The sequence below is a fragment of the Dendropsophus ebraccatus genome, chromosome 6 (assembly GCF_027789765.1).
Source record: "Dendropsophus ebraccatus isolate aDenEbr1 chromosome 6, aDenEbr1.pat, whole genome shotgun sequence".
Lineage (NCBI taxonomy): Eukaryota > Metazoa > Chordata > Amphibia > Anura > Hylidae > Dendropsophus > Dendropsophus ebraccatus.
Genome location: NC_091459.1, coordinates 13,987,496 through 14,012,240, shown reverse-complemented (window position 1 = coordinate 14,012,240; position 24,745 = coordinate 13,987,496). Strand labels below are relative to the sequence as shown.

Genomic DNA, 24,745 nt, shown 5'->3' with positions numbered 1-24,745 from the left:
TAAAGCCAATGTCCCATCAAGTACATTGCTTTGGTTTTCTTACGTTAACGGATCGGCACAGGGATGCCAGTGGCACAGTACTTTTTTATGACTGCCGCCTGGGTCCATTTTTTGAGCACCGGCATGGAACATTGGGGACGGGTCCGCCAGCCCCCAATGTGCCAAAAGCCCCTCCCCTCTGTGACGCAGCTTGATTCTAATGAAGCCACTTTAGAGGGGATATCGCCACGCTTGGGGCTGGTGAGCCTGCACTCAGTGTACCATGTTGGTGCTCCGGAATAGACTGGCACTGTGCGCCACCGGCATCCTTGAGCTGGCGCCAATTCGTTAATGTAAAAACCCAAAGAACCAAGTAGCACTAAGAGGCAAATAAGAGGCACAGCAGTGCATTCATTTTAAAGATCAGTGAGGGTCTTAGTACCCAGAGCCCACCAAACAAAACCTCTGATGTGTCACTAGGCCACTATGGTATCCTGCTTGTCTCATGATTCCACTCATGGAGCAGAATTTTGGTGGGTGATGGGAAACTTAGTAAAACAGGTAACGGCAAGAGGCTGCAAGATGATATGTAGAGGCTGCAAGATGATATGTAGAGGCTGCAAGATGATATGTAGAGGCTGCAAGATGATATGTAAAGGCTGCAAGATGATATGTAGAGGCTGCAAGATGATATGTAGAGGCTGCAAGATGATATATACTGGTCTACCCATTCCTCTTAGATGTTTACTCAACCAGCCTGTATCTAAAGTCCCTATTACACAAAATGATTGTCGCCTGTACTTGGACGATTATTGGCCATTCAGGCCGATAATCTTTTCATGTAATAGTACCTGTTAAAAGGCCACGATCAGCTGACATGCACGATGTCAGCTGATTGGGGTCTTTCAACATGTTGAAAGATCTTGGTCATGACAGTGACGGTCTGATGCTTGTTGCCCGTGTAACCGGAGCGGCGGTAGCAGACCGCTGCAAACTTCAACGGCGGACCCTTTCCAATTCTCCCTGTGGCCCATTCCGCTGCTCCCTGTTCCTCCCCACTAGCGGGCTGTGCGTGCAATAGCACAGGCAGCGGTCGGGGAATCAGATGGAAGTGATGGCTGAACACTTGAGAGGTCAACACTTACTTACCCCTAAACAGTACACTGTCTAAGGAGGAGAATGGGCAAATTTCATTATTTGACATTCTGGGTCGAGGGCCCTCTTGTGTATTCCTCAGTTCCCTCGCGGGACAGTTTGAGCCTGGTAATATGGCACCAGTCTCTTCAAACTACCGATAATACTTTATATTACTATGAGATAAACATATAGCTGACGATCTGATGGTGGTAATTTTTTATTTCTTTGCCTTCCTTATGGAGACATGGAGAAGATTTATCAATACTGTGGTAAGGCAGAGTCAGCAAAAATGCTGCAAATGTCACCACATTTTTCAAAACGATATTCTTAGCCTCGCTCTTTTCTTTCTACAGTTTCCAAAACTGTCAATGTCGGCATAAAAAGTGCATAAAGTTGGAAAACGTCATGTAGTTTATTTATTTGGGGCAATCTGTGAAATAATTGTGGTGCGTTTGGCTTAGTACGTCTCCACAGACATTATATTTGATTTGAGGGATTCAGCAAATGTTCTCAGGATCAAGGACCAACAATCTCAACTTCTCATAGAATTATTTTGTCAGACAGTGGTGGCACTGGCATCTGGCATCTTCTTTTTGTTGGCCCACGAATAAAATAAAATGCGCTGTGAGGCTATGGTCACCAAGCATCGGTTTACCGTTGTCTTTTTGGACAACCGTCATTTGGCCATCCAAAAATACATTAAAAAAAGGACATTGGGCGAGATTTAAGAGGCTTGCGTCTTGGGCGTATGCCAGGGAGAAGGCGCAAATTCACCCCTTCTTCCTGGCGTACGCCAGTGGTATTCTCCACTCACCTGATGGGCAGGTAGGGGGCATGGCAAAGAAGGGAGGAGATGTGATCGCAGGCGTATATCATGTCAGAACTCTATACCTGCCATACGGCAGCCGCAGGTTAGTCTGGATTCACTAAGAGGTGTGCGCTTCTTAGTGAATCCGATGGGACAAATGAAGGCGGGGCTTTACTTAAGAGTTCGAGTACAAGTACGAGTACGTCAGTCTTCATAAATGTCCCCCATTGTGTGACCGTAGCCTGAAGGAGGAGTGTATTTGGAAGAACTATGTTCATGTCTACAGTCAACATTAGACTGTGTTCACACAGTACAATGTGTCCAATTGAATGGGGCTAATCCTTGTCAAAATAACTGAAAAATCGGAAACAATAAAATACAAAACGTGTGCCAGAAATGTGAGCGTTTGCCATGTATATTTAATCTCATTTTAATTTCCATTCTTTTAGGAGGAGGTATACCGCATGGTAGGTGTTCACAAATAGTGTGTTCACATGCACAGCTCACCAGCACTGGTTTTATATGAGTTTCTATCACAAATCACTTCAGGGCTGTGTTCCCAATTTGGGCAAACACGGCTGTCTCATGATCATTATTAGCGGTCGTTTGTTTAACACGACGGACGTGTTTGCCCGATATGTTCCCGATAAGCGAGAGCATAGCCCATCACTTTAAGTACACAACACCTTGAAGGACACTAATATGTTACTGACTCACGTTTACAGATCTACAGGATGAAATAGGGAATGTATATCAGTAAGGTTATCTAGAAATGTTCAAGATGAAGATCAGAAACCCCAAAAATTAAGAATTTAATTAAAAAAATCATAAACTAAAGAGGTTTTAATACACACAAATAATAAAAATGCTATGGCTATAAAGATGATAATGCTTCTCATGCCCAAATGCTTTTCTAATGTCCGATTTCCAAAGAGCCAGACAGATCTCAATCCTCACCTGGTCATCATGACCGTCCACTTCAGTAGGTTAAACTAGAGCCCTGTACGGTCAATCATAAAGAGAAGCGATATTGATAAAATGATAATGTACACAGCTTTGTAACAGCAATCTATTACCTAAAATGTCACTTGTCATATTCTTTCCCAATAGGTCAACCTAAGCTTCCCTGCAGAACTCGAAAAAACGCGTTTTTAACAAGATGGTGTTTATTTTCTCTTTGTTTAGGTTATGTTCACACACCGTTAAAATAACGAAAAATAATGGGCGTTATTTTAAAACAATTGCCGTTATTATACGGTTAACTCTAGTTAATTATACGGTTAACTCTAGTGAATCTATCCTGCTGTTATGTCCCTTTTGCACAGGAGACCCCGAGGAGGAAGGTATGTCTCTTACTCTCCTCCTTGTTAGTCCTTTGCTCCATGGTCTAATGAGACCGTTGGGAGCGATGGGGCACCAGTTAGGAGTACTGCCCGCCCCCACAGTGCCGATCTGCCCCCGACCGGCCTGCCCCTATCTAATGATAATGAGTGAAGTGGGCGGGTCAGGGCTGGAATAAATGGAATCCCGGCCAGTGCATATAAACATAGGGGGACATTTATTAAGTCCAATGTTTTCTGCGCCGGACTTAAAAATGTCCCCGCAGCTCCGGCACTACAGAGATTTATGTAGAGGCAGACTACCTCTACATAAATCCCGTGCCCGCCGGTGCGAATGGCAGAAAACCTACGCCAGCTGAGAGCTGGAGTAGGTTTTCTGTGTATCTTTAAGAGAAAATAATAATGAATAGCACGCCCCCGTTCCACCCCCTCCACGCCTTCCGCCCCCCTGACGTACCCGGCGTAAAGTACCGATTTGCGAATATTTTATATAAAATAAAATTATTCGCAAAAGGGCACTTTACACCCAAAAAATTTAATTTGCCTCTTGATACATGTCCCTCATAGTATACTCTCCTGCTGGGATTCCATCCGGCCGCACGAAAAAATTACATGTCAGTTTTGTGCGGCCGCTATTCATTGAATAGCGGCCGCACAGAACATGTCAGTTCACACAATGGAGCGTGCAGTTCCGTCCGCACACTCCATTGTGTGCAACAGTGAATTGGGATGTGGGCGCACAAGGGTGCACTTGCATCTGAATTCACCAGAAATGAAGATCATCTGGCTGGTACTGCAGTATCGACTGGGATGATCTTCAGTAAAACTGGACGTCCTGTGACCTGGCCGGGTCACAAAACAGCTGGTGTTATACACAATGTGAACATTAATATTATTTCATTATATTATATGTATAACAGTAGAGGAGGAGTAGGGATTTTTTTTTATTGCCTTCAGCTGTACATTCATATTTATTTCTACCCACAGCCTATTGAGTCACAAAGTTTAAAATTTTTTTTTTGTTAAGCACAGTGCATACAATCCCTTAACCCCTTAGCGACCCATGACATACCTGGTACGTCATGGTGCCGCGGGGGGTGTTCAGAGCGGGGTCCCGCCGGGACCCTGCTCTGAACGGCACCGATCCCGGCTGCAATCTGCAATTGCCGCGTCGGCTAATTAAGCACTTCAATGCAGCTGTCAAACCTGACAGCTGCATTGAAGTGCTTTGTATTGCACATCCCTGGTGTCTAGTGGGACGGATCTCCCCCCCGCGATGCGATCTCGCACGGTAAATGGCATAAGCGCAAAAAAATTTCAAAGTGCAAAATTGCGCAATTTAGGTCGCATCAAATCCAGAAAAAATTTCATAAAAAGTGATCAAAAAGTCATATATGCGCAATCAAGGTACTGATAGAAAGAACACGTCATGGCGCAAAAAATGACACCTCACACAGCCCCATAGACCAAAGGATAAAAGCGCTATAAGCCTGGGAATAGAGCGATTTTAAGGAACTTATGTTTGTTAACAATGGTTTGAATTTTTTAAAAGCCATCACATAATATAAAAGTTATACATGTTATATATCATTGTAATCGTAACGACTTGAGGAACATGCATAACAAGTCAGTTTTACCATGGGACGAACGGCGTAAATGCAAAAGTCCCCGAAATCAAAACAAATTAGTTTTTTTTTTTATTTGACAGCACAAATGATTTTTTTTTCCGGTTTCGCTGCATATTTAATGGAAAAATAATGCCAGTCATTGCAAAGTACAATTGGTTTCGCAAAAAATAAGCGCTCATATACGTCTCTAGCTGAAAAAATGCAAGCGCTATGGACTTTTAAACATTAAATGGAAAAAGCAAAAGGGCAAAAACGAAAATTGGCTTTGACCTTAAGGAGTTAAGGGATTTTCATTATAGCACCAAAATGACAAAAAAAACTTAGAGATTCATTAAATCACAGTAATTATGTTTCCTTTCTCTTGTCAGCCACACCTTCACATCCTTATGGAATTACTCTTTTGAATTGCGATGGACAATCCCTGACCATAGGCTGGAAGTTACCCAAATTCAGTGGAGGAGCCAATATCAGTGGATATTACATCGACAAACGAGAGGCTAACCATCTGAATTGGCATGAAGTGAATGGCAGACTGGTCCAAGAAAGGGTCCATAAGGTTTGTCCTCCTCTTTTTAGGGACATTTACTGAGTGTAATCTGTGTGACTCTTCTAATGGGGATTGGTGTTTATTTTTTTCCAATATCTTGTGACTAGAGATGAGCGAACCTTGAGCATGCTCGAGTTCATCTGAACCCGATTGTTTGGCATTTGAGTAGCGGCGGCTGCTGAAGTTAGATAAAGCTCTAAGGTTGTCTGGAAAACATGGATACAGCCAATGACTATATCCATGTTTCCACATAGCCTTAGGGCTTTATCCAACTTCAGCAGCCACCGCTAATCAAATGCCGAACGCTCGGGTTGAAGTTGAGCATGCTCCAGGTTTGCTCGTCTCTACTTTAATAAAATGTAGCCCTGCCATAGTGAATGCATCTAAGTAAAAAAGTAGCAAAATTGTCTCAAAAAGTAAAAAATGGGCAAAGAAATTCACCTGGTACTGACCAGACGTAGGCTTGCACCAGTTTGGGCAACTTTTTAAAAAGTCCCAAACGATAAATTAGGCGCTAATCCCGGATTATGCAAATTTTTGGGTGAAAACTCAAAACAGGCAGATTAAAAAAATAAATTTCCTACTTTGTCTTTGCTTGTATAAGATTTGTTATGGTACAAGTCCTCTTATATAAGCAGATAGCTGCCCAATAAAAGTACTATGTACGAGTCAATTAAGACCTCTTAAAGGAATCCTTTAGATGGGCAAATAATTTGCAGTGAATGGAATGATTGAAGAAGAGCTGAGCACCATGGAAAGGATTCTCATGGGCTCAATAGGGCTTAGGGCTGAAACCTTGCAGTGAACATAACTGAATAAATTATACATTTCTACACTAACTGCTGCTATTTCTTCTTTATCTCTTTTTTTTATTTATTAATTTTTTTTACTTTTTATATTTCGTAGTAATAACCAATATTATAATCACAGCATTCTTTATCATCCTTTTATACGCTTGCATCCTTTGATGGTCAGTCATAGCTGAGAGGCACTCATACTGCTGTCAAGGGCTTCCAGTTCTCTGTTCTTCAGAACAGAGACTTTATGTTTTTACACTTACTGTTTGCCAAAGCATCCAGAGCGTTACTCAGACACAGATATAACAGCGTAGGCGGCTCTCCTGCAACTATCTATGCTGGACGGCAACTGCTACACTCTGGGGAGGTTCACTCTCTATTCACATAAAGGTGATTGAAATATATTGATCTCAGAGGGAAAAATATGCCTGTAAATATCCTCATTTTCAAGTGTCCACAAGTGAGGGCACAAAATTAGAAAAACCATTTGTCAGGACAGGTAAGGGTACACATAGGTGACACAAAGACAAGTGCAGTCCTGACGTTATCCCATGTCCACTGTCCCTGCCTACTTGCCTTAACGTATCCTAAGGGACATGGGACAACTTGGAGACGTTCCATGTGCTAATATAGGTGGAACAGGACACAATACAAATACGATACAAATAGGAGACAAGGACAAAAATACACAATGGTGGGTGGTGAGCAAGCTGGGGTCAAACCAGGAGAGTCTGATGCTAGTACAAAGTCATTGGGCAATAAACAGTCAATGCAGCAAACCAGAGTAAAAAAAAAAACAGAGGACAAAAATACAGACCAAATCAGGAGACAAACATGTAGTCAGGGACACAAGCCAAAGTCAGGGAACCAATAAGTCAGGATAGCTAGCACAGGGTAAGAAGGGAGTACAGGCACACAAGGTATATGCTATAGCAGGAATCAGGCTTAGGTCCTATTCCATGGGCCGATAGGGGTCGGATCAATAATGTAAACGAGCGCCGATCTGCTAATGACCTTGTTACCAATGACCTTGCAGCCCTTGTTTAAACACCATACTTTACCTAAGCATGTTGCAGGGCTTCTCCTTTGCTCCTTCTTCCTCCCGGTCCCGCGCGCAGCAGCAGCTTTGGTGCGGCCTGTCTGAGCTGACAGACCGCTCAGCCAATCACTGGCCACAGCGGTCCTGGCCAGTGATTGGCTGAGCGGTCTGTCAGCTAAGACAGGATGCACCGAAGCTGCTGCTGCACGCGGGTCCGGGAGGCAGAAGAAGCGCAGGAAAAGAGCTGCAACATGCTCAGGTAAAGCATGGTGCTTGTGAAATCGTCGTTCACCCGCCGCATATCGCTATTCCAGGCAGCGATGCGCGGTCAGTGCCCAATGATTTTAGGTTTGAACCTAAATAAACGATCAGCGGATGATACGATCAACGGCTAATCGTTGTCTCTATTCCACGGAGCAATAATCGTCCGAATCGGGCCAATTCGGCCAATTATCGCTCCGTGGAAGAGGACCCATAGAGAATGACTGAGGCTTAACGGAAGCCAAGTCCCGGTCTCAGAGGTGATTGGGGCAGACAGACAAGAACTAAGACAGGAGGAAAGTGCTGTCAATCACTGGCAAGGAAAGGAGTTAACTATTAAGGTGCCGGTAGAATGCACTCCGGAAGATGCAGACCGTTAACCAGAATTCAATTAGGCCAAGACAGAATCCTCCCATGTTCACACCAGTGAAATGCAAACATTAGAACAGCTAGCAAGCTCGTAAATTTAGCCGCAACGGCCATAGCTCTGAACCAAGGGTTTATCAGGTACAGGCATGACACCATGGCCTGTCCCATTCTTAATCTCAGTATGTATCCACCATGACAGGAAGATTTTATGGAAATTACAAGAAGCTAAAGGGGCCTTAAATTACATTTTTAAGATCACAGGAGTTGAACATCTGCTTTATATTATCAGTATCCATGCAGGTTACAGTAGATTAATGGGACTTACCATTGATAGATCTTTTCTGTCTGTGCTTCCATTTATCTCCTAACACGAATAATAGAAACTGCTTTACAATAAGTACAGAAAGATAGCTGGTGTGAATTCAGCTGTAAAGAAAAGGGCCTGTCTGCCGAGGTAACACTGAACTGACACCTATACCCTGGATACAATATTAGAATAAGTAATTTTAGAAATAGGCCCTCAAGGCTAGACACCTTTAGGTAAGATAAAATAGAATCACTGATGTTTGACAAGTGAATATATAATCATATGGTGATAGATTTTCAATATACATTGGAGTTAGAAACAGTGCTAGTTATAAAAAAAAAGACTTATTCTACTAATTAAAAAAAAGCAATAGACAAATATATTAAAAATAAAATGCAAAAATTCATATTGTGTGGGTGCATGATCGCTAATAAAAAATATAAAAAAATAAAATAAACGAAAGTGAAAAAAAAGAGAAAAATATGAAAAAAAGTATGTATATAATAATTGCAGGTAATGGCCTTTAGATATAAGTAAATAAACCACACAGGTAAGTATATTTATGCTATATACCACAGCGCATGGTATTGCGGAATAATGTCTTCTAAACATATATTGGGAGGATGTGTAAATCCATTTTTTATATTGCAGATAGTTAAAGTGTCACTGTCGTTTTATTTTTTTTTCTGCAAAAATCAATAGTACAGGCGATTTTAAGAAACTTTGTAATTGGGTTTATTAGGGCATTATCTGCATTCAAAAAGACTTTCCCCAGGTCCCCCCTCCCCCCCCCTCTCTCATTCACTGCTCATTATCAGGAAATCACGACTCTTTTACATCAGTCGGGCCCTGTGTAACCTATGGAGAGGGGAGGGGGGAGGAGTGAAATTAGTCACCAGCAGAGCGCAGAGAACAAAGGATTACACAGCGGGAGCTGCATGAAACCTGGTATTCAGAGGTCAGAGAGGTCAGTGCTGACTGTCAGAGGAGATAGCCCGTGATGTAGCTGTAAATTAAGTCTTTGTTGTCCTGTGTTGGTGCCTCATCTCCCTCCACCCCTACCCTCTCCATCCATCGAAAATCATGAAGACAGGGGGGAGAGCTTGAAACTGCTTTTTCATGATAAAAATGTATTTTTCGGCTAATAAACCCAATTACAAGTTTTTTTTAAAAAAATCGCCTGTACTATTGATTTCTGCAAAAAAAATAAAAATAAAAAATTAAACGACAGTGACACTTTGATATTTTGCCACAGTGACAGATGATCAATCATTTGTCTTTAGCATATAGTTTATATATTTGGATGCATACCACTCACCACTCCTCCTGATTAACAACCAGCCTGGGAGCACCTTTTCCTCCGCATCTGGGAGAGTACTGGTGGTCAACGCTGTGTGCTGCTCTACTTTAACTGGTAGATGGTTTGCACATGCGTTTTGAAAAGTAGTAGTAGATGCTGTGCCTTGTGGTGTTCTGGTGACAATTTGTTAATGGAGGCCGATCCACTATTTTGCAGGCTTGTAAATTTTGCAGGCTTGTTACTTACTGATCTGGTTCAAATGTTGTCCCGGCTTCAGCAGAGCGATAATCGGCCGAATCAGGTCAAATTAGCCGATTATCGCTCCATGTAGTAGAGACAATGAGCAGCCGATGAAACGATGGTTGTTTCTTTAGATCCAGGCCTAAAACCATTGGCTGCTGACCGCATATTACTACGTGTAATAGCAATGAGCGGCCGTCGGCTAACGATTAAATAAACTGCCATACATTACCTCTCCATGCTCCCAGTTTTCTCCTGCCTTCTTTTCTCTTCCCAGCACCACGCGCACAGCTTCTCTGAGCTGACAGGCTGCTGAGCCAGTCACAGGTGAGGACCATTGCGGCCAGTCATTGGCTGAGCAGCCTGTCAGCTCTGAAAAGCTGCAACATGCGGTGTCAGCAAGGAAGCAGGGAACAGGAGAAGACTGAGCGCATGGAGAGGTAATGTATGGCAGTTTAGGGCAAGGACTGCACAGACATCGCTAACAATGTCCATGCAGCCCTTGCTAATTGATAATCGAGCCGTGTAATTGGCTCCGTAAATGAGCACAGATCTAGCAGAACAGCGCTCGTTTACGTTATTGATCGGCCCATGTAATAGGATCCCGAGTCTATTCTAATTCCTGGAGTGACCAATTGGCATGAAACACGTTGGAAGCCATATCCAGTTCTGCTTTATTCTGCTCCTTTAACTCAGGATTTTCCTCAGTTAAAGGAGAAATCTGGTGAAAATTTTTATTAAAGTATTGTATTGCCCCCCAAAAGTTATACAAATCACCAATATACACTTAGTATGGGAAATGCACATAAAGTGCTTTTTCCCTGCACTTACTACTCCATCACTTCCTGGATAACATGGTGATGTCACTTCCTGGATAAAATGGTGATGTCACTTCCTGGATAACATGGTGATGTCACTTCCTGGATAACATGGTGATGTCACTTCCTGGATAACATGGTGATGTTACTTCCTTGATAACATGGTGATGTCACGACCCGATTCCCAGAGCTTTGCGGGCTGTGGCTGCTGGAGAGGATGATGGCAGGGGGACACTGAAGGACAGAGGACACTGAGCATCCCCCTGCCATCATCCTCTCTAGCAGCCACAGCCCGCAAATCTCTGGGAGTCGGGTCGTGACATCACCATTTTATCCAGGAAGTGACATCATCATTTTATCCAGGAAGTGACATCATCATTTTATCCAGTAAGTGACATCACCATGTTATCCAGGAAGTGACATCACCATGTTATCCAGAAAGTGAAGCCTTGATGCAGTAGTAAGTGCAGGGAAAAAAGCACTTTATAAGCATTTCCCGTAATAAGTGTATATTGGTGATTTGTATAAATTTTTTTTTTTTTTTTGGGGGGGGGGGCAATACAATACTTTAATAAAAATTTTCACCGGACTTCTCCTTTAAGTTCAGATGCCTTTTACTTTTGGATAATGGATAGTACTTTCTTCTTACTCCAGAGCTTTAGTGATGTTATGTGTGTGTGTTGCTGAAAAAGGGAGCCTAACCGGGGACAGGACCTGTTTTGAGGGATCACGACCTGTTTACAGCACTGCAGAATCTAATGAATGGAGAATAAATAAAAGCAGTCATATTTAGAATGAAATAAAAACAATTAAAGTCAATTCTGCACAGTACAAAAGTGACGGCCACTTGAAACAGCATTTTAAGTTTAATGAGATTTAGCACAATTGTGACGCTCCCCCCCCCCCCCCCGATTGAAAGACTGATGCATTTAGAGTTCATATGCCAGAAGTACTGTAACTAGTAGATTTTAGCAGTCATGAATCTGTCAGAACTCAATGGGATAATATACCATTGTGCGCTCATGAAACAAATTACATCTGCAAGTAATTTGGACAAAGCAGATCTAATAGTACTTTCACACAATTATTTTGGAGCTTTCTCCATCTCCTAGTGATGAATCTTTATCTCTTCAACAGCTCTTAGCTAATGGAATGGTTTCCTTAGTTTTTAATCCTTTCCGATTTTTCCTATAATTATGCATTATTGTAATAGTATACACTATAAATCGCAGGGGCCCAGGTTAATTCTACATTTCCCTATTTCATTTCGTAATAAATTGAATTATAATACTATACATAAAACGAAAGACATATCTTGTTTTAAATATTGATACACGTCACTAAATGTTGTACAGGCAAAAAGCCTTTTTGATGCTTCATTTCTAGATGAATGCATTGTAGTTTCTTGATGAATAATTTTTTATGTGCTGATGGGGTTAAAGGGGTATTCCACTCAAAATTAACTTTTGATATGTTGCTGCCCATGATGAGACTAACAATCCCTTCCATAACTGTTATTATCTATTCAGTCTCCCTCAGTTCTGAGCTGCTGCTTTCTGCTGAAGACACAAAAATCTCTATGTGAGCTGTTCTCTCTGTCCCCCCTCCTCCCCCCTCCCTTTTGAGACAGCTGATGTAAACAAATCCCTAGCCAGCTGTATCTGCAACATTGTGGCTTCTTTGTAATGCCGGGAGGGTTAATCACAGTGAGTTCAGTACCAACTGGACCTCAGATTAACCCTCCTGGCATTACAAAACGCTACAATGTTGCAGATAAAGCCAGTCAGGGACTTGTTTATATCAGCTTTCTCAGAAGGGAGGAGGGGGAGACAGAGAGAAAAGCTCACACACAGAAGTTTGTGTTTTTAGCAGAAAGCAGCAGCTCAGAACTGGGGGAAGGAGACTGAATAGATAATAACAAGTATGGAAGGAATTGTTAGTCTCACCATGAGCAGCAACATATCAAAAGTTATGTTTGAGGGGAACACCCCTTTTAATGTCCCATTTTAGTTGTCCAATTGTTAGCTAAACTGACTCATAATAGGTTCATCCATCTGCCTAATGTGTATAGGGGGCTCCTAACTCTCCCCTGATGAGTAAAACAAAAAAAGATCAGACATTTTGGATTTTTGGAATCAAGATACTTTGTTTCCATGTGAAATAAAATGCAGGGTCAAATCTCTTAAGACACCCTTTGCCCCAGAAACAAAAAGGAATACTAAATATCTGACTACCCAAGTATTTGGTGAGGAGGGGCTATCTTTTAGGCTATGGTCGGAGCATAGTCGCCATCTTAAAGGCCGCCATTTTGGATTAAGAGCAAGTTTTTTTTTTCAATGGTAAGGTGGTCATGTAGGTTATCAAAGAAGACCAGAATTGTCTCAGAAAACACCTGACACAATGACATTGTGGTTCAGAAGCTATCAATACAGAAAGTTCTCACGCGGGTCTATGAGGATAGAGTTAGGTCTCATAACAAGCATATCTGATCTCGACTCCTTACATTGTTGTTCTATAGAATGTCATGTTACAAATACGAGTACGTGGAATCATAATAAGCACAGAATTTCTTAGAATATAATGCTGATTTTGGCATTATTAAGGCAATAAATTTGGAGATAAAATATCATTTATTGCATTGTGATAGCGCCCACAGTAAACGGATTGTGTAAATGTCATTTGTTTCTAATTGCTGTAATTGTTTAGCGGCTCATTGTTTACAAGCTCATTACAGTATCAGTCAGAGAAGTACCACAGAAGCAGCGTGTTATTATTGATTACTTTTCCCTCTCATTATATAAAATAGAGGGATTGTTTGAATTAAGCAGAAAGCAATAGTTACGCTGCTTAAAAGCTGCTTCAACAACATTACGTAGGATTGTGGATAAAATTCCAAAAATTGTTAGTACAAATCTTCATCATGATCTGTTAAAGGGGTATTCCACCGAAACATAACTTTTTATATCTTATGAGACTAACAATCCCTTCCATACTTTTTATTATCTATTCAGTCTCCTTCCCCCAGTTCTGAGCTGCTGATTTCTGCTGAAGACACAAAAATCTGTGTGTGAGCTTTTCTCTCCGCCTCCCCCTCCTCCTTTTGCCTAAAGCTTTGGCTGTCCGGGCATGATGGGAGTTGTAGTTTTGCAGCAGCTGGAGAGACAAGGTTCTCTACCCCTGACCTAAACTAACCATAATTCTAGTTCATCTGTTCTTTAGGTATCTCAGGTTCCATGTTTTATATGGTCTTATTTGTGCAAAAGTTGCTTGGTACTTTACAATTATAGGGGAAGTCTGGTGATTTCTAAAATCCGGCAGGGGGAGGGTGAAATTCATTACAAGTAGGAAGTTACCTCTCCTCTCTGCCTGTGGTGAGTGGCCTTGGGAACCCTGCTGGAACTCATTTTCCCCCAAGTTATGATGATGTCCTGAACTTGAACCTTCTCGAACCTTTGTCATTTGATTCCCGATGCCTTCCCGTTCCCTGGGGAAGGTGGAGACAGCCCGAGTACCACCTGCAAAACAGGGATACACCTTTCCAACGGAACGGGAAGGCATCAGGAATCAAATGGCAAAGGTTTGAGAAGGTTCGAGGTTGAAGGAACCTGAAAATTTCCAATGTTCGATCCTCTCTAGTCCTGACTCGGGAGAAAATGTCTGTCCCGGCTGATGGACTAGCCTCTCAGCCAATCAGTGACTAAAACAGTGTCCCGCCCCAGTCACTGACTGGCTAAGGGCCAGTCCATCAACCAGGTCGTGACGTGGACACCCTGGAGATCCCAGAGCCCGGTGGGGTTCCTGTGGCCAGCCAATTTACTCCCCCTACCGGCTGCCGGCTTTTAGAAATCGCCGAACTTCTCCTTTAATTTGATTTTGTAATCTGACTACTTGTACTTTATGCTGCAAATTGCCTAAACATACATTTTTCTTCAAAGTGTCACTGTCGTTTATTTAAATCAATAGTACAGGCCATTTTAAAAAACTTTGTTATTGAGTTTATTAACAGAAAAATGCATTTTTATCATGAAAAAGCCATTCGAAGCTCTCCCCCCTGTCTTCATGGTTCTCTAAGGAGGGGGGAGGGGTGGAGGGAGATGAAGCACCAAAACAGGACAACAAAGAGTTACTTTACAGATACATCACCTGGCTATCTCCTCTGAAGTCAGCACTGAGATCTCTGACTTCTGAATACCAGCTTTCACACATCACCTGCTGTGTAATCCTTTGTTCTTTGCTCTCTGCTTGCGACTAATCTCCCTCCCCCCCCCTCCCCCCCTCCCCTCTCCATAGAACAGACAGGGCTCGACTGATGTAAAAGAGTCGAGAATTCCTGATTATGAGCAGTGAATGAGAGAGAGGAGGGAGGGGACCTGGGGAAAGACTTTTTGAATGCAGATAATGGCATATTACAAAGTTTTTTAAAGGGAACCTGTCACCCCCCGTGCCGGGGTGACAGGCTCCCGACCCCGTTAGAGCCCCCTATACTTACCTAATCCCGCCGGGTCCCGCTTCTGGAGGTGGTCGGGTGACGGAGATCTCAGCCCTGCAGCCCGGCGTGCGCGCTGAGAGATGAGTCCAACACCTTGGCTCTCCAGCTGTTGCAAAACTACAACTCCCCTCATGGCTGGACAGTAGGTGCTTTAGCTTTGGCTGTCCAGCCATGAGGGGAGTTGTAGTTTTGCAACAGCTGGAGAGATAAAGTTCCCTACCTCTGTGTTAGATTACAGGTTCCAGTCTTGCGAGAAGGGCACAGGCCGCCATAAAACTCCATACAGTTTGCTGATGCAAGAATATTGATTTCTCCAGCTTTTGGCTTAATAATTCCAATAATAAGAAAACCCATCTTTGGCCTCTGTTTATGCAATTTGTCAATCTATTCGCAACATGCACTGTAAGTATATTGTAGAACAGGACCGACTCTGTGATCTAACAATGTGGGTGTTTAATATACAGACACCGGCACAATGAGCACCCCTTGCTGGGACTGCCTTGTATTTGGAAAATCATCCGCTTTGTAGCATAAAGTCCCATCTATGTCCTGTCTTCTCTAAGTTCCGTATCAGGATTCCTTTTCTTGAATCTCTTTAGCTACTTTAAGATGAATAATACATCATTTGTGTTGAATGATATTTACTGTAAACACCTTGAAGGAGGGAGACAAAGAACCTTATGGGCTTCATTAGGAGACTTATTTGATTTTGCAGCTGTCATCTCCAATTTAGTGTTGTGCGAATACAAAACATTGTAAGAAGAATAATGATGACAAACATTTCTTTGTGCGCTGACTGGAGCCGGGATGATTTCAGAAGCTGCTCCGTAGGATATCTCTCGCCTGTTTGAAGCATCCTACTTGAGAGAGCGTTTCTTCTGTAAACTCCATTTGCTTTATGGAAACTCCTGACTTGCTGGATGTTAGAGGGTAGAGTACCAGTCATCAGGTTTCGTACAATACTATACTTTTAAGTGAAAAAAGTTTAAAAGTTAAGTTTAAAAGTTTCCTCCAGACTGGGTGACTTTTGTTTTACTTTATTGTTAAACTAAGTTCCCTTCCAATTATTTGCTCGCAGGTTGAAAACCTTCAGGAAGGTGCGTTCTATGAATTCCGAGTTACTGCGAGTAACCTTGCCGGCCTTGGCCTTCCTTCTGATCCCAGCGAACACTTTAAGTGCGAGGCTTGGACACATCCGGAGCCAGGTGAGTTGCATCTACATGGCTGCAAAAAAGAATATAATTTTAAGTTGTGCCTGCTGCCTTCACTGAACAGATACATTACTAAATCTTATTAGGCTATGTTCACACAATGTACGGACGTTGTTTGGCACTCGGAAACAATGGATGTTGTAGCAAGTGTCAGACAACGGCTGTTGTTGCACTGAAAATCTCTGTGATATCAATGCACAACTGCATCGACATGTCAATTATTTCCATAGCTGTACCATACAACGGCCGTTGTTCAATACACTGTGTGAACAACAGCCGTTGTTTGCGTTGACTTCAATGCAACACATTTTTCTATGACAAAAATGGCTGTTGTTTTAATTGCAAACAATGCCCGCTCTTGTCATAAAAATACGTTGTGTGAAAATAGCCTTTAGGCTATGTTCACACTACGTAAAAGTACGGCCGTTGTTGCCATCGGCAACAACGGCCGTACTTTGTGAGGTGTGGACATAGCCTTATCTTCTGTGGGATCCCAGCCGGAGCGTATACATATCGTATATGCTCCGGCCGGGATCTCGTACGGAGCCGCAAATAACTGACATGTCAGTTTTTTGCAGCCACAATTCAGTGAGTTGCGGCCGCAGAAAGACCTGTCAGTTCACACAATGAAGCGAGCGGCTCTGGCCACTTGCTTCTATGTGTGCTGTGGGAGGTTCTGATGCAGGTGCGCGCTGATGCACCCGCATCAGAACCCTGGGGCCGGAAAGATCATCCGGCCGGTACTTAAGTAACAGAACGGCCTCTTACGTTGTGTGAACATAGCCTTAGTACATGTACTTATTGCTATTGCTTGTTATGCTTGATCTGAATTTGTACCCTATCCTCTGTTTTTCCTGGTATATCCCTTTTTTTGGAAAAATCTTCAATAAAAACTTATTTGGAAAATAAAAATCTTTGCCATTAGCCTTGGTACCCTTTGGTCATGTGTGAGTGGAGTGGATTTTCTCGGGTATCCTATTGTAATGAAGTGTCAAAGAGGAGTTGTGGCTCAGAGTTTGTGCCGCAATCTGGCACACCTCACCACTGCTTCGTATTCCCTCCTATTTATGAATAATCAATGCTGCTCGGCCTCCTGCTTGCTCAGCTATCAGCCAGTAGTGTCTCTGATTGCAGATCAGTGCTCTGTATGCAGTTTGTCTGAAAGAAACACTCAGATATAATTGAATTTGTGAGCCCAAATGTGTTGGAGCTGTGGTCTAGGTGTAACTGACCTGTCTAGAGACCTACAGCAGGTCTTTCTTTGGTTCAAATCCCCTGATGGAAATGAAATATAGGTCTTTCTTTTTTCTTAATATTGTATCATTTTTAAAAGTGCTAAGAATTTCCAGTCAGTGCCAAATTAATTTTAAAGTTTGTTTTTTTATACAATGATGCAAAAAATAAAAAATAAATATAGTTGTCCCCCCCCCCCCTCATCATTGTATTAAATAAACTAAACAAATTTTGGACCTGATTGGGAATTCTATGCACTGTTAAAAATGATACAATAATGAGAAAATAAAAAATAAAGACTTAGATTTCATTTCCATGAGGAGATTTGAACCAAAGAAAGACCTGCTGGTCATCTCCAACACAAGCTAGGAAATTCAACTATATCTGATTGCAGATCAGTTCTCTGTCAGCAGATACTGACAGCTGAGCGAGCAGGAGGCCGGGCAGCATTGATTATTCATGAAGAAGAGGGAGGAGGAAGCACAAAAACTGAGCCACAACTCCTCTTTGACACTTTATTACAGTAGATAACATGAGATTGTAAATAATCCACTCCACTGACACATTATCAAAAGGTACCATGCTCACTAGGGGCTGCCAGCTACTTTACACTGTGAAAGACTGCTTTCAAAGGCTGCTCTGAAGCTGCAGTGCAGGGTGCCAGGGCACATACATAGTGCAGAACACCTGGACCGTGGACAGGTAATTTATTAACCCTTTGGGCAAGGACTGCATGGAAATCGCTAACAATGTCCATGCAGCCCTTGCTAAACGATAATTGGGCAATGTAATAGGCCCAGTAAACAAGGGCCTATCTAGCAGATTGGCTTACATTTACAATAGTTCTAATGTTGGGACTCTTTGTGATCACCTTATTATTAAGCAAACCTCCATTAAAAGAGACTTGCCCTAGGTGACAATCACTTTTTAAAAGAAGGTTTATATGTTGTATTTGTCACTATATATATACATATACACTATATATATATATATATATATATATATATATATATATATATATATATATATACTTTATAACACGAATGGTGAGAATAAGTCTTCTTTCACATATTACCATGACTAAAAATATCCTAATCTGTCTGAACTCTGTTTCAAGCATCTATCATTCTTGGTCTATTAAACTTTTTACTGAGCATTTTGTGTACTTTCCAAAAAGAATTGTTGCTCTGTGTCCCAGGTTATATAGAGGAGGGTTGTCTTTAACACACTGCAATTTATGTTCAATGTGTCATGGTCAACTCTGAAGTACGATGTGAACGGAGCCGCTTAAAAAAGTCTTCTAGACGGCTCACGCAGCCATATCATTTCAGAATAATGTGTCGGCAGCTCAAAAGACAGCGTTAAGATTCATAGCCAAGAGGAAATCAGCATGTTTCTTCTGTCTATGTAAAGCAGCATCATTTAGCAAAGTGCGTGATATTAAATGAACTTGTAGTTGTCCTGAATTTGAAATCGAGTAAATCCCATCACTCCCATCTACTTTTATCGTACTTAGAGATACGCAGCGTCGTATGATTGTACTGTGCACACATGAATAATGAAAATAGCGTCTGAAGTCATCTACATAAGAGGCAGCTAGACGTTATGTGATGTATTACATCTCCGAGAAAGGTTCCGCTATCTACCTTTGAGCATCTCAAAGTAATGTCACCGAGATACTGGAATGGGAGCTCAGAGTGATTATCAGTCAAGTCAGTCAAGTTGTGATCAATATCTGCCAATGCTTTTCAGCTTTACCCTAAATGTGAAAATGTTGTTTACATGATGAAACATAACACATAGTATCATAATGTGAAACTTGGGAAGCAGTGGAGTAGCTTCCATGGAGGCAGACCATGCAATTGCTACAGGGCCTGTACGGCTGGGGGAGCCGGGCATCTCTGGTGAAACATGGTCTGCCTCCATGCTAGCCGAGACTCACAGCACCCACTGTCAGGGTTCCCTGCCCTGCCAGTCTCTTTTTTGACTGAAGGCAGCATTGCATCTCCAGCCACAAGAGGCCCCCCAACACAGTACACGGCGTCAGTCTATGCCCGGGCACCGGCCCAACTTGAAGCACTAGAGGTGGGTCCGCCTGCCCCCAGAGTGACATTCTGCCCTCCCCTCTGTGATGCAGTTCCATTGATTCTTTCCTTTACATATCACAATTGTAACTTATTATCTGAGCTCCTGCTGCTGTCCCATCTGTCCCGTTATCATGTCCTACATGACTAACAAGCCGTTTCCCTTACAGACATGACCCTCACATGTTTCTAAATCATATTAATGGAACTATCTATTTTTCCTTTCATTAGGACCAGCATATGACCTTACTTTCTGTGAGGTCAGAAGTGACTCCCTGGTGATACTCTGGAAGGAACCCATTTATACAGGAAAGAGCCCCGTTGTGGGATATTTAGTAGAATACAGGGAAATGGATGGGGAGCAATGGACAAGAGTGAATCAGACTGCAACACCAAACCGTTACCTAAAGGTACGTAAACTTATCCGGCTTTACAAGGAATATGTAACACAGTCCTGCTCTCCGCTCCTACACGTAATTCCTACCCTGTTAGGTGCACAGAGGTGTGAGCTCATCGTGAGTATAATGAAGGAAGGAAATCCGGCACTTCTTGGTGCAGTACAAATTCTTTGTTAAAGCAACTAACGTAAAACCTGAGCACAGCTGACGCGTTTCGATCTATTAAAATCGCATGACTAAGATCTTGTTAGATCGAAATGCGTCGGATGTGCTCAAGTTTTTTGCTTTTGTTGCTTCAATAAAGAATTTATACTGGACCAAGAAGTGCCGGATTATTTTTTTTCATTATCCGGCTTTACCATCCAATGTCCTGGCTAAATTAGCCATGATATTTAAAGAGCTAGCAACATTATCCACATACCTACTGTATCTGTCTACGCACATCATCATTTACACCAGTCAACATCAAGGACACTTTATTAAACAGATGAGGCCTGGGGGTAATTGTTAATAACATTTTGAAGTTAGTAAATCTTTCTATCATATTGATTTAAATGTCATGTTTTTATTTTGATGTGAAGGTCAAGCAACTGGAAGAAGGCAAAACATATGTTTTCCAAATCCGTGCTGTGAATGCATCAGGCACCGGTAAACCATCTGACATTTCCGAGCCGGTACTTGTTCAGGCAAGACCAGGTAAGTATATATGCAAATGATTTTAAAGCAAAGAAATGTGAAGATCCGTTTTCGCCTTCTTAAAACAGAAAGTATTTACGTGTCATTTTCTCAATCCCAACAAAATTTCTCAATTCAGATTTGCGGGCAGTAGATTTTTTTTCCTGCCAGGTTAGTAAACTATTCGGCTGTAGTATGGCACGGCTAGAGACTAAGATTATACAAACATTTATATCAAATGGTAAGCTTTTAGACTGACATATATAAGGTATAAGAACATGTAGAATGGCAAAATTCTAGGAGGGCATTTTACATTTGAGTATCTCTTTCAATTATTCAAAATTAAAGTAAAAGTCAGGGTTTGGACTTAAATTTTTTTTTTTTTCAAAAGAGCCAGGGAGGAGGTGGTTGAACATAACAACATGCACCTACCTCCCCGGCTGCAGCAATGGGGTCCACTGTTCTCTGCTCTGGTCCCCGGCTGCTCCCTGGTCTGAGGGGGGACTTGAGCCAGGAGGTAGGTGCATGTTGTTATGTTCAAAAAGACGCTGGTTGACCTCATTGAGCTAGCCAGACCTTCCTCCAGGAAGGAACAACCAAGCAGAGGAATGTCACCAGTCAAGGAAACCAACCAAGCAAGGTATTCATCCACAGACAGCTGTTTCGGAGTATTTTCCCCTCATCAGTGTGGAGTAGGATTCTGGCTAGTGGGAGCAACGTGCATGCAAAAGGACGCTGGTTGATCTCAGGGAGATCAACCAAAACACTGCAGAGACACCATCACGTGTCTCGACGTCCGTGAGCTAGCCAGACCATCCTCTGAGGAATGTCTCCAGTCAAGGAAACTCACTGTCGTTGAGACATGTGATGGTGTCTCTGCAGTGTTTTTTGCATGTTATGTTCAGCCACCTCCTCCCCGACCCTTGTATTCACCTTCCCTATTCTCCCGCCACTGCTGTTCTGGCAAAGCCCTGTTCTTGCTGCTCAGCACTTTATGATGTTGCTGTCAGCACCATTCTTAAGCTTATATTCTGGACCTTTTATATATTACCATATAAAAAATTTCTTGGTGGTCTCTCCCCTCAAAAATGTATGTTATCATTGATGGACAGTGCCGTATGGTTGGGGCTTCACAACCGTTGTGCCCCATATCCCGCCTTTACTGGCACTGTAGCCCTACTCCTCCATGATGTCCCCACCCTCTGCAACATCAACAGAATGGGCCAACCGAGAGGCTAAATGGTGCTATATCATAGGGGTATGATGTCATAGGGGTGCTATATCATAGGGGTGCTATATCATAAGGGTGCAATGTCTTAGGGTTGCTTTATCATAGGGGTGCCATATCATAGGGGTGCGATGTCATAGGAGTGCTATATCATAGGGGGGGCTATATTATAGAGGGTGCTATGTCAGGGGTGCCATATCTCATAGGGGTGCTATGTCACAGGAGTGCTATGTGATAGGGGGGCTTTATCATAGGAGTGCTATATCATAGGGGTGCTGTGCTATAGGAGTGCTATATCATACAGGTGCTATGTGAGAGTGGTGCTAAATTATGGGGGCTATGTGATAGGGGTGCTAATGTCATAGGGTTGCTATGTAACAGGGGTGCTATATCTTAGGAGTGTTATATTATAGTGGAGCTATGTAATAGTGGTGCTATATCATAGGGGTGCTATGTGATAGAGGTGCTATGTGATAGCGATGCTATATCATAGGGGTGCTATATCATAGGGGTGCTATGTAATAGTGGTGCTATATCATAGGGGTGCTATGTAATAGTGGTGCTATATCATAGGGGTGCTATGTGATAGAGGTGCTATGTGATAGCGATGCCATATCATAGGGGTGCTATATCATAGGGGTGCTATGTAATAGTGGTGCTATATCATAGGGGTGCTATGTAATAGTGGTGCTATATCATAGGGGTGCTATGTGATAGTGGTGCTATGTTATAGGGGTGCCATATCAAAGGGGTGCTATGTCCTGGGGTGCTATGTCATAGGGGTGCTATATCCTAGAGGTGCTATGTCATAGGGGTGCTATATCCTAGAGGTGCTATGTCATAGGGGTGCTATGCAATAGGGGTGCTATATCCTAGAGGTGCTATATTATAGGGGGGCTATGTCATAGGAAGGCTATGTCATAGGGGGGCTATGTCATAGGGGGGCTATGTCATAGGGGGGCTATGTCATAGGGGGGCTATGTCATAGGGGTGCTATGTCCTAGAGGTGCTATATCATAGGGGTGCTATAATATAGGGGTGCTATGTAATAGGGGGGGCTATATTATAGGGGTGCTATGTCATGACGTGCTATGTCATAGGGGGGGCTATATTATAGGGGTGCTATGTCATGGGGGTGCTATATCCTAGAGGTGCTATATTATAGGGGTGCTATGTCAAAGGGGGGTGCTATATTATAGGGGTGCTATGTCATAGGGGTGCCAAGAAGCACAGTGAAGCTATGAGAATTGCCAAAGTTTTCTATTACCATTAGAAGAAGTCTAACAGCTGTGTCTTCTGTTTGGTAAATTGTAGGTGTTCAGGAGATTACTACAGGAGTGGATGAAGAAGGGAACATCTACCTTTCTTACAACTGTTCGGAGATTTCTGAAGCTTCTCAGTTTACATGGTGCAAAGCCTACGAGGAAATTACAGATGAATATAAATTCAAGGCAGAAACGATTGGAGAAAAGTGAGTGTTTAGTGTGATGTACACGATTGAAGGGTAAACTTTCTCTTATATATTCATTTATGTATAACGTTTTTTTTTTTCCTTTTCTTTATCTTAGCTCCAAACTATACTTTAAGAACCCAGACAAGGATGATCTGGGGACATACAATGTGGCAGTCAGTGATACTGATGGCATTTCATCTAGCTATGTGCTTGATGCAGATGGTAAGAGATAGAAGTGTGTTATTTGCATCAAAATATTTCGAAAACGAAACCAAACATTCATGAAGATGTATGACCGGCTTCTGTTGGCATCTGATTGTTGCCTTTGATAGCAGGGCATAGGAAAAGTTTGAAAAGAATGGAATTGATGATGGCTGCACAGTGAACGCAAAGCCAAAAAATAATTGGCTGGGAACTGAAGAAGGATGCATGTGATTAGTCACCGAGCCCAATAAATCACATGCTTGTCTCCTCTTCATCCAACTACATCCTGCAAAATTACTGTGAAAAGCATTAATTATAAAAGGACATCTGTGCAGGATTCTCCTTTGAAAGACTATCTATCTATCTATCTATCTATCTATCTATCTATCTATCTATCTATCTATCTATCTATCTATCTATCTCCTATCTATCTATCTATCTCCTATCTATCTATCTCCCTATCTCCTATCTATCTATCTATCTATCTATCTATCTATCTATCTATCTATCTATCTATCTATCTCCTATCTATCTATCTCCTATCTATCTATCTCCTATCTATCTATCTATCTATCTATCTATCTATCTATCTATCTATCTCCTATCTATCTATCTATCTATCTATCTATCTATCTCCTATCTATCTATCTATCTATCTATCTATCTATCTATCTATCTATCTATCTCCTATCTATCTATCTATCTATCTATCTATCTCCTATCTATCTATCTATCTCCTATCTATCTATCTATCTATCTATCTATCTATCTATCTATCTCCTATCTATCTCCTATCTATCTATCTATCTCCTATCTATCTATCTATCTATCTATCTATCTATCTATCTATCTATCTATCTATTTATCTATCTATCTCCTATCTATCTCCTATCTATCTATCTATCTATCTCCTATCTATCTATCTATCTATCTATCTATCTATCTATCTATCTATCTATCTATCTATCTCCTATCTATCTATCTATCTATCTATCTCCTATCTATCTATCTATCTATCTATCTATCTATCTATCTCCTATCTATCTATCTATCTATCTATCTATCTATCTATCTATCTATCTCCTATCTATCTATCTATCTATCTATCTATCTATCTATCTCTCTCCTATCTATCTATCTATCTATCTATCTATCTATCTCCTATCTATCTATCTATCTATCTATCTATCTATCTATCTA

At 41.9% G+C, this 24,745-nt stretch overlaps 1 protein-coding gene across 3 annotated transcripts in view; it reads left to right on the top strand.

Annotated features, from left to right (window-relative positions):
• The window catches only part of MYOM2 (myomesin 2), a 230,171-nt gene that overhangs the window by 161,950 nt on the left and 43,476 nt on the right, over nucleotides 1-24,745 (top strand). For all 3 annotated transcript variants that reach the window (XM_069974526.1, XM_069974527.1, XM_069974525.1), the window contains 6 exons: nucleotides 5,261-5,448; nucleotides 16,138-16,264; nucleotides 19,819-19,997; nucleotides 20,567-20,681; nucleotides 23,203-23,359; nucleotides 23,457-23,563. In XM_069974526.1, coding sequence (XP_069830627.1) covers nucleotides 5,261-5,448; nucleotides 16,138-16,264; nucleotides 19,819-19,997; nucleotides 20,567-20,681; nucleotides 23,203-23,359; nucleotides 23,457-23,563 — 873 coding nt within the window. The remainder of the gene's footprint in view (nucleotides 1-5,260; nucleotides 5,449-16,137; nucleotides 16,265-19,818; nucleotides 19,998-20,566; nucleotides 20,682-23,202; nucleotides 23,360-23,456; nucleotides 23,564-24,745) is intronic.